This window comes from Neomonachus schauinslandi, chromosome 11 (assembly GCF_002201575.2).
Source record: "Neomonachus schauinslandi chromosome 11, ASM220157v2, whole genome shotgun sequence".
Lineage (NCBI taxonomy): Eukaryota > Metazoa > Chordata > Mammalia > Carnivora > Phocidae > Neomonachus > Neomonachus schauinslandi.
Genome location: NC_058413.1, coordinates 732,272 through 742,731, shown reverse-complemented (window position 1 = coordinate 742,731; position 10,460 = coordinate 732,272). Strand labels below are relative to the sequence as shown.

Below are 10,460 nucleotides of genomic sequence, written 5' to 3'. Positions count from 1 at the left end.
TCACCCCATCACAACCGGAGACCCCTTCTTCCCCCTCCACTGCCAGGTACACGGGCCCCTCCTCTCCTTCTCCACAGGTCACGAGCTCAAGTTCTGGCATTCACACCCTGACCTCCCTTGGCTTCCCAAGTACATCAAGTACAGCCTCCATTTCTTCCTTTGTTTCTTTCCCAGGCACCTCCACCTCCACCTTGTCCTCAGCCTCTTCTCTGCCCACCCAAAACTTTCCCCCCTCTAATTTGCCCACCAGGCCTCCTCCTCCTGGGACACCTGTCTCCCTGCCCAGCACCAGCATTCTTCCTTCTTTGCCCAGGACCACACCCAGCACCCCGATGTCCCACACTCTCTCTTCCCACTCTACCACCTCACAGTCTACGACTCTCACCACCCGAAACCCTACTTCCAGTCTCTTTTCCTCCACTGTGGGTGTGACAGCCATCCTGACTTCTCCAGTCACTAACCTCAGCACTGGACAATCTATTACCACTGGAGTGCCAACCACCGTGATCCTGGCCAGCTCGACCTCTGTCCATGGAAGCACATCCCTTCGTCCCACAGGGTCCTTGTCTACTGGGGCACCATCCATCTCCTCTCTGGTGACACCTTCGTCCAGCTCTCCAGGTAAGGGATATATCTCTAGCCCACCTTGCCACCTTTGTGCACAGCATCCTTCAGCTGTGCATCTTTCTGGAGAGCCCTGTGGCCTACTCCCACAGAGTCCCTGCCTTTCATTGTCCTCACACTGCCCGATGACTTCTGCGCTGTGCTGCTGCCTCTCAGCGCGTTCCCCACTCTGCCGTCCTCCCCGCCCAACGTGCACACTGCTGACGGGGGCTCACTGGTCGTCATGCAGTGTGATCTGCTTTCTCCCCCATAAAGCCTTTGCTTCTCCTGAGGTCAGCAGGCAGCACGGCACACTGTGCTCAGTCTTGAGGTCACACCCATCCCTCCGACCATCCCCATGTCCTTCTGGCATCTGAGAACGCCAACATTCCCAGCAGCAGGAAGGGACTGAGTCATGCCCCCCTCTTCTGTGTGTACCCCAAGTCCTTAGGACAGTCCTCTCAGCTCTCCTTGAGCTGCCTCCAGCCCCTCTCCCCACTCCTCTCTAAACACCTCTCTAATACACTCCAGTCTGGCCAAAAGGGGTGCCTGGCCTCCCCTGGGAGGCCCCCTTTTCCTCATCTGGGCCTGCATGCCTGCCCTGTACCTGGCTCACTCACGCCCTACCCCCACCTCACACCCCTGCTATGGTCCCGGCCTCCTGTGGAGGCAACTCCCTCAGAAGCCCTCCACGGCTGCCCCTTCACGAGCTCACAGGAGTTTAGGAGCGGCAGGGGTCCTGGGACTCAGTATTCCCACCCTCCCTAAGGAAACAGAGAGAAAAATGAAAGGCCAATAGGTACATGCCTCACCCCAGGAGACCACTGGTGGCAGGCAGGACTAGCAGCCAAGGCCCCCCCTATCCTCCAGACATCCCTCCCCGCCCTTCCAGGTGTTTGCTGGACAGTACCCCCGGGGTACTGTGGGCTCCCCTCACATGTCCCCTGCCGTCCCCCAGGCAGGCCTGTCCACAGTAATGGATTTCCTCCTGTGAGACAAGGACTGGGTGCAGGCTGCCCATGAGGAGGGGATGAGGGGTGAGGGGTGAGGGAGCAGAAGCAGGAGATGGGGTCGGAGGACAGCTGAGGGCAATGGGAGCCCCCACCTCCAGCAGACGCATAGGGCAGGCAGGGCAGAAAGGTCAGACTGGGCGGTCTCTGGCCAGGAACGTCTTAGCTTTTTCATCTGAGCTCCACATGGGCAGTTCCTAAGGCCAGTGCCGCTCTGCCTGTTGCCAGGGTGCCCAAGGCAGCTTGCCAGCAGGCCAGCATCTCTGGCTGGGTCCACACCCTGCCCGTTGAAGAGCACAGACCCCTGCAGGGAGCTCCTGGGGTGCCTTCCGTCTCCTCCAGGGACATGCAGACCTTCCCCCATCCCTCTGGCAGGTTCTGGTCCCAGCAGACCAGAGACGCCCATGCCCATGGTGGGAGGGGCCTGAGAGTGGCCCACCAGGGCTCAGAATACCCTTGACCTGGGGGACTCCCAGGGTATCCAGTTCTCAGGAGGAATACCCAAAATGAGAGCCCATCAGCCTTTGTTCCCATGCAGAGCTGTGAGGTCTGAGGTCAGCAGGGCTGGGACAAGGGGAGACCACCCGGGGCCAGGGCCCGAGTGCAGGGGTGGGAGCCCAGGGGAGACCTCACCACGAACAGGAAGGGATACTTGTCTTATATTAGCAATTGTGCAGCTTGCAACCTGCCCCTCCTTACTCAGCTGAACTGCATTCATCCCCACTTCATGTGTCCTGTCCCCAGGGTCAGGTCTGGGTCAGCCCTCCAACCATGCCCCGGAGCTGGCATCTAACCACACCTCTCTCATCTCCCAGGGGTCTGCGACGTGAAGGAGTTTGAGGAGGAGGTCACGTACCGAGGGTGCACTGCCAACGTGACAGTGACCCGCTGCGAGGGCTTCTGTCCCTCCTCGGCCAGGTGAGTGCTGGTCCCAAGCAGCCTCTAAACAGGGCTGCGCCCGGAGCTTGGAGCCTGCCCCATCCAAGAGCAGGTTCCTGGCCCCAGGCAGCATCCTACCCAGTCGGGTAGCCTTAGCCAGCACCCCACCTCCATCACGTCTGCAAAGGCAAAGGTAGACGCTCCGCTGACTGCCTGAGAGCTGGGGAGGTCAGCAAGGGCCAGGAGGGGTGGGGCACGCCCCTGAGGGCCGGCCTGGGACTCAGTACCCACCCTTCGCTCTGGAGTGGTCCAGCAGACACAGGAGCACGCCTGGGCGGTGGCCCTGACCCACACTCCTGGCTCCGGCTTCCTTGCAGCTTCAACATCCACACGAATCAGGTGGACACCCACTGCAGCTGCTGCCGCCCACTCAGCTCCGACCAGAAGCAGTTTGTGCTACCCTGCTCAGACCCCGAGGCACAGGGCCAGCAGCTGGTGCTCACGCTACAGATGCTCAGCAGCTGTGCATGCAGCCCACAGCGCTGTGGGGACTAGGGGACACAGCCCCCCAGGTGTGAGGACAAAGCACCGTTCCCACTCTACCCCCACCCCTCCTCCCAATGCTGCTTGCTGTGCCTGGCAGCCCCTGTCCTTCCACAAGGCACAGCTCCAAAGAGCCCTCGCACGTGGCTTACCAGGGCACCTGAAGGAAAGGCGGCTGCCAGGCAGGGACTGCAGGCCCTGGCCAAGCCCAGCAGGCTGGAATAAACCGGAGGCCCCCTTACCATACCATACAGGCCAAACCTATCCACACAGCCTCCCGAACTCTGAAGGTGGCCGCCCATCCCTCCCAGAACTGGGCCCCGGAAACAGCTTGAGCAGCAGGTACCTGGGTAGGGGCAGTGAGAAGGGCCACTCTAGAGGGAGGCCTGAGAAAAGGGGATACAGGTCCCATGAGGTGCAGGACACCTAAGCAGGTTTGGGCAGGGAAGAGGTACAGGGCAGCAGCAAAGACAGCAGCGAGGAGAGGACCCCACAGCTGGAGAAGGGAAGGGAGGGGGGACACAGGCACCAGCCAGCATCAGCACCTGCCCACCAACTAAGCTCACCCTGGGGAGGGGCATCACATGTGCCACGCACGACAAACCCTCTGTGTACAGATAACAAATAAACCAGCATTGCTCGGGCGCCTGGGTGGCTCAGTCGTTAAGCATCTGCCTTCGGCTCAGGTCAGGATCCCAGGGTCCCGGGATCGAGTCCCGCGATCGAGTCCCGCATCGGGCTCCCTGCTCGGCGGGGAGTCTGCTTCTCCCTCTGACCTTCCCCCTTCTCATGCTCGCTCTCATTCTTTCTCTCAAATAAAATTTAAAAAAAAAAAACAGCATTGCTCAACGCACAGAGGCTGGCCCGTGAGCTCTGCCTGTGTTGTCTCCCACACACCTGGGGCATTTGTGAGCCCCCAAACCCACACCCACAGTGACAGGTACAGGACCCTGCGTGCTGGCCTCTGCAGTAACACCAGCACCCAGACTGTGACTCCCTCCAGTTACCTCCCCGAGACCCACACTGCAGCAAAGGGCTCCCTGTGCCCCTGGCCACTCCACAGGGCTCCCCCATGGCATGCCTCTGAGGAACCCAATTCCTCCTGATAAGCCAGGGGAACCCAGAGTAGACCCTGGCTCTCCCTGGGGCCACCCACCAACAGAACAGAGGCCCTGGCTCAGCTCTGCTCCTGCCCCGGCCACCTCAAGGTGCAGACGGGCGGCCAGGCAAGCAGCTCACAGTGACGACACTTGAGAGCCGAGGCCAAGACTAGCACACGGAGGCTGGGCTCCAGCTCACCCTCAGCATGGCTCTCGGCTCCCTGATCACACACAGAGCCCCTCCTCCACCCACACAAGGTCTCACACGTCCCTTCCAGAATCTGCTTTGCCGCCCACACTTAACCCTCTGGTCAAAAACAGGAACGAGTCCAAGGTGACGACGGTTATGGCGCACTTCTTGGAAACCCAAAGATGAGTGAGGCTGGCCACACAGCCTCGAGGGCCAGCAGCAACCGCCCGCCGCCGTGCCACAAACCCAAGGCCTCAGACACTCCAACGCTCAGCACTACCCATATGCCATTAACACCACAGTGCAGGGAAAAGGAATACAGAATTCAACCCAGTCAATACACATGGTCTTGTTGGTAGTCATGAAAAACGTTTCCAACTTCTGGATTTCAAATCGTGCCCCCGAGACTCCTCCAGTGGACGCTACAGCAAGCCGATGTGCATGGTGCTCCCGCACCCAGGGCCCTGCGGATGGCACCCGGGCCGCACACGGACACATCGCACCAGCCCAAGGGCCTTGTCACACATCTCCTGCACCTGGTGTCATCCACCACAGGAGCCAAATGGCCTAGTGAAGATCTCACCCACTACAGACAAGCTGCTCCTGCTTCTCTCAGAGAATCAAAGATGAGCTATCAGCAACAGAGCAGAAGCGTTTTGATACCATTTCAAAAAAATCTGCCTTTTCAATCAAACTTGTCATTTCCCTTTACTTGGGAGATCATGCACAGAACTGTCCTGATCTCTGTGAACACTGACCCGGGGCCCACACTCCCTTCTTCTGACCCGACTGCAGTGCAGGCTCAGCCTCTCGTTCTTAAACACAAACTGGTATCCCCATCCCGACCCAGAAGGGATCTGGTTTGGAGAAGCAAGGCTGAGAGACGCCTGTAGACAGGGCTGTTTATTTGCAGCACGGCAATGAAGACAAATGACAGAGATGAAGAAAAATGCAACACACAGGAGCCTGATCCTCCATCCTCGTTGATCAAAACTGTTCTGACAGCAATTCACACAACCTCTGAGAGACGGTCTCTTTACTTGTGCGCAGCGTGAGTCGGTACATCTGCAACAGAACACGGCAGGTCAGTGGCCGCACGCAGGCTCGGGAGCCCTCGCCGACGGCCCCTCGAGCTCCCCTGCTCAGAGCTTCCCTGGAGGCACCGAGCCCCAGCATTTTACAAAGACTTACGCAAACACACTCTCAAGCAGCTAAAATACAGAAAATTTGACAGTAACTAGTGGCAGCCCGCGAGTGGAGTCGCTGGAACACTCGCGCACCACGGGCAGGGCACAGAGCTGGGGGCCACTCTGCAGCATGAGCAGGGCGCGGAGCCCGGGGGCCTGCACTTCCATCCCGGACGCTTCCCAAGTGAAGGGAAGACAGACGGCCGCACGAAGGCGAGCAGTGGCTCTACTCAACGGCATGGCCCCAACTGGCCGGGCACAGGGGTGCGTCCACAGGACTAGGTAAGCCAATCGTGCACGCGCACAACCACAAGGGTGAGGGCTGGAGCGCAGGGCCAGGCCGGACGGACGGCAGCCCCGTGGTGGCGGTCTCTACAGGAGGTCAAGACAGATGGAGGGACCCCAGGGAGCTTTCTGGAGTGACAGAAATATTCTATGTATCAGCAGAATAGTGGAGGTTACACAGGGGGACACGTCAGAACTCCTCAGACGACTCCACTTAGGACCCACATCACACCACAACTGGAACACAGCTCGGGAGCATACAGCTATTTCCTCAAGAAGTCTGACCTGGGCTTGTAGATTTGGCTCCAAACGCAGTAAGCATCCAATCTGGGTGGTTTTGGTGTGTATGATGCCAGCCCCCACGAAATTTGCAGGATTAGGATCAACGTCTTCAAGGAGCGCAGAACCAAACCCAATGATCTGTGTCACAGAGAGACAGGTGCAGAGGGCAGTGAGACCGGGGATGATGGAGGGAGAGCAACACAACTGGCCTCCCTCCAGAGCCCCGGGCAGCGTCCCAACCCTGGGAACACCCATCAACAGGCCTTACCTTGGCTTTGGTGATTTCTGTGTCCATTGGATGCTTTGCTTTGAAAATGTTCTGCACTTCCTGTTGGGGACTGGGAGGTAAAACCAACAGTCACCACACTGAGCCAGGTCAGCGTGGGAGGACCCGGCCCTGCCCCCACTCCACGTCCCGTCACTCACCTGCTCAGCTGCTTCCAACGCTGAAAGAAATCCTGAGAAGCCATTTCTGTGGGCTGGAAAAATTTGTTGAGTGTGATAGGCAGCTTAACAGACACATTCTGAAAGGTTCCCCCATACCTACGAGCAACACAGAGACAGAGTGAGCAGAGCACATGAGCAGCCAAAAATTCAGAATCTCAACTACAGAACCAAATTCCTAGTTTGCAAATCAACGGGGCACAGGGAATGCCTGCTGCTGTGGAGGGTGGGAGGGGCGTGGGGAACAGAATGTTCTGGAAGGGTGGCAGACGAGGACCAACGAGCCAGGCGCTGCACCAGCCTGTGTGTGTGTCTGGGGGGCGCAGCTCCGGCCAGGCACTGCCAGGCCTGTTAGACCAACCTCGGGCTTCTACATCTCCTCATTTTTCCCCATAGCCCATTTCCTACAACTCTAAGTTGGTTTAAATTGTATGGGATTTTTCTTTTTTCTATGAAAAGAGACTAAAACAAGTGTTTGCCTACAGAATGCAACAAAAATTTGCCTATTTCCCTATTCTACAAAGCACAAGATCTTCAGTTATCTGTGTTTTTAATGTTTGAAAACATGCTTTTCCAAAACTTTAACCTACAAACACCCTACAGAAGCCAGTTGTTCACATACACTCTCTCCCACTCACTGAAAAAGGACAGCCAGGAACCCAGTAGCAACACAAAACATATTTAAAAAAAAATAATAATCAGGGCACCTGGGTGGCTCAGTTGGTTAAGCAACTGCCTTCAGCTCAGGTCATGATCCTGGAGTCCCTGGATCGAGTCCCGCATCGGGCTCCCTGCTCGGCAAGGGGTCTGCTTCTCCCTCTGACCCTCCTCCCTCTCATGCTCTCTGTCTCCCATTCTCTCACTCAGATAAATAAATTAAAAAAAAATCTTTAAAAAAAAAATTAAAAAAAAAATAATAATCAAGGTGGGGCGCCTGGGTGGCTCAGTCGTTAAGCGTCTGCCTTCGGCTCAGGTCATGATCCCAGGGTCCAGGGATCGAGCCCCGCATCGGGCTCCCTGCTCCGCGGGAAGCCTGCTTCTCCCTCTCCCACTCCCCCTGCTTGTGTTCCCTCTCTCGCTGTGTCTCTCTCTGTCAAATAAATAAAATCTTTAAAAAAATAATTAATAAATAAAAAATAAGACGCGGGGCACCTGGGGGACTCAGTGGGTTAAGAGTCCGACTTGATTTCACTCAGGTCCTGATCTCAGGGTCCTGGGATGGAACCCCGTGTCGGGCTCTGGCTCATCGGGGAGTCTGCTTGAGATTCTCTCTCTCTGCCCCTCCCCCCACTCTCCCTCTCTCTCTAAAATAAATTAGTCTTAAAAAAGATAATGACCAAGCAGTATGTACGCTCGGAGGACACTGGGCAACAATGCACCCCCGGATGGGAGGGCCTGGGGTGCCATCCACACAACGGCCCACACAGGGGCACACAGGACCCAGCTGGTCCCAGCCCCACAGCGCGGGCCCCCCAGTTCCCGTCTCTCAGCTAGAGAGCACAGGACCTGAGCAACACAGCTCTGGCTCGCAGTGGCCTCCCGCAACCCTGCGCACACTGCCTCTCCCTCGTTTCCCAAACACCACGCACCTAACGTTGTAGCACGCACAGTGGGTGCCGCCACTCACCTGGACCACCCCCTCAGCCCTCACAACAGCCTCCAAAGGAAGCAGCGGAGGCTCATCGAGGACAAAGGCCTCGCAGGGACGCGGCTGTGTGCGGGCACGACCCCACAGCCCCAGGCCCCAGGCAAGAGCAGGCTGGTTAAGAGCTCCTCACCTGAACTGGATGTTGAGAACTGGCGCCTCCGTGAAGTCAGACGCACACTCTATGTTCACAACCTGTTGCACCTGGGCACCACCGTCCACGGTTGGGTCCACGGGCTTGGTCTGCAAGCTCAGATGTGCATGCGTCAAGGAGGCCGTGTCAACACTGGGGAACTGTGCCCAAGCCGAGCAAGCCCCAGAATGTTCTAGAATGGGGTCTGTGAGTCAGAGCTCACGCTGCTGATCTTGGAAGAGACCTCTAATACAGTTGATCCTATATACGTGTTATTTTTAATGACTGATGAGAAACGCCTGCCTTTAACAATCTATGTTCAACATTTACCTTAAAATTAAACAGGCCTGGCCTGTGGCAAGCAGGTTGCTGCTTTGCACGCCTCCTTCAGGGGAGGCAGCATCCTTGTCAGACGCACTGGGGCGTTCCCAAGCCTCCCTCGTTTGGTTGGCCCATCCTTGGGAGGAAGAGATCTGGATACCATAGCTGGCATCAGCTGATCACGTTCTAACCACGTTCCTGGCACTTACTAGGGACCACGCTCCAGTGTGGACACAGCCGCTAGAGATGAGCACCGTGTGGCCCAACTGTGCGGCCCGAGCCCGAGCCCGCGCTCGCTCTGTCGGCAGCTGCTCGCTCAGGGAGACTCCCAGAGGAGACCAGAGCTCAGAGGGGCTTACACATCACGTGACAGAACAAAACAAGGGAAAACAAAAGGGAGTCCGAGGAACCAAACGGCTCAGCAGCGGATGCCTGCGTGCCAGTCTCCCACGCGCCACCAGAAGCTCCCTCTAGATGCGAGACAGCAGCTCGAGGGCGCCGCAGCACCTGGAGCATCTGGCCCTTATGATAAAGAACAACTTCCCCAAAACCCTCCTCTAAACCCCAAATGCCTGTCTGCTGGGGACACAGAAGACACGAGACCAAGGATATTCGTCTGAAGGTCATCTGAACAGATCAGTGTTGGAGTGAAATTTAAGAACTGCGTGGACGTCTTATTTCCATAAAATATAAACATCCGACCTAGAAGGAAAAACACAATTTGTTTCATACACACCCTGAACCTGAATGTTAACAGTGAAAAATACAAGAGTCCCTGTCATCAGCTGAACTCCAGAGAGGGGCCGGGGCGGAAACTCTGGCCGCGGGCAGACATGGGGCACGGCTCCCCCTGCTGGGGGAGCTCCAGCTCTCCATCTAAGGCGCAGCCTTTCTTGGGACAGCGCCCTGCCGGAGACCTGGGACCAAGGACCTGACCACCTCCAGGGAGGCCTGGCCAGACCTTCCTCACACACAGTGATGCCACAGCAGCTCACGAGCTGGACGCTGGAGGCAAGGACGCCCCGATGTCGTCACTTAACATCGCAACAGAAATCTTTATCTTTCTGAACATTTTTATTCCCTCTGAACTCAGAATGGAAAGTGAATTTCAAATACTCCGATGAGGACAAACTGCACCACCACCCCACCGACCCCTGAATGTGGGGGGACAGTCACGGCCCAGAGGACAAGGGATGCTGCACCACCCGCTCTCAGTACAGAGTCCCCTGGAGAAGGTTTCTGTTAATCCTCACAACATCCCTAAAACATCCCTGGAGGGCCGATGCGCTATTTCTCTCTGGCTGTCCACACGTGCACTTGTTCCCACACAAAAAACTCGGTCCTCACAAGGCTCAGAGATGACATCCAAGAGGGAGGTGGGCGGTCGTCCATCCACCAGCGCCCCCAGCAGCACCCCAACAGCCAGTGGACGGTTTTCTTTGGGCAGAGACTTAAAAGTCTCTAAAAGTCACGGTAAAATACACAGAACATAAAATGTACCAACTTCACCGTCTCTAAGCCCACAGCTCAGGGACACTAAGTACATTCACACTGTTGTGCAGCCATCCCCACCATCCTTCTCCAAAAGTTTCCACCATCCCAAAGGGAAACTCTGTCCCCCTGAGATACCAACCCCATCCCTCCCCCGGCACCCATTGTTCACTCTCTGTCCCTTAGTCACCGACCCCCATCCCTCCCCCGACCCCAGCACCCACCGTCCACTCTCTGTCCCTTAGTCACCGACTCCCACCCCTCCCACAGCGCCCACCGTCCACTCTCTGTCCCCCTGAGTCACTGACACCCACCCCTCCCCCAGCACCCACCGTCCACTCTGTCCC

The 10,460-nt window shown here is 57.1% G+C and overlaps 2 protein-coding genes across 4 annotated transcripts in view; both read right to left on the bottom strand.

Moving 5' to 3' along the window:
• The window catches only part of TSPAN4 (tetraspanin 4), a 559,204-nt gene that overhangs the window by 396,575 nt on the left and 152,169 nt on the right, over positions 1 to 10,460 (bottom strand). The window lies entirely within an intron of this gene.
• Positions 5,201 to 10,460, bottom strand: part of AP2A2 (adaptor related protein complex 2 subunit alpha 2) — a 94,214-nt gene continuing 88,954 nt past the window's right edge. The window contains exons 17-22 of one of the 2 annotated variants that reach the window (XM_021692211.1): positions 9,235 to 9,324; positions 8,302 to 8,425; positions 6,506 to 6,622; positions 6,348 to 6,417; positions 6,083 to 6,217; positions 5,201 to 5,390 (exon numbers count right to left, since the gene is read on the bottom strand). In XM_021692211.1, the coding sequence (XP_021547886.1) occupies positions 5,313 to 5,390; positions 6,083 to 6,217; positions 6,348 to 6,417; positions 6,506 to 6,622; positions 8,302 to 8,425; positions 9,235 to 9,324 (614 nt within the window). In that variant the 3' untranslated portion in view covers positions 5,201 to 5,312. The remainder of the gene's footprint in view (positions 5,391 to 6,082; positions 6,218 to 6,347; positions 6,418 to 6,505; positions 6,623 to 8,301; positions 8,426 to 9,234; positions 9,325 to 10,460) is intronic. The other variant, XM_021692212.2, reaches the window with a different exon arrangement.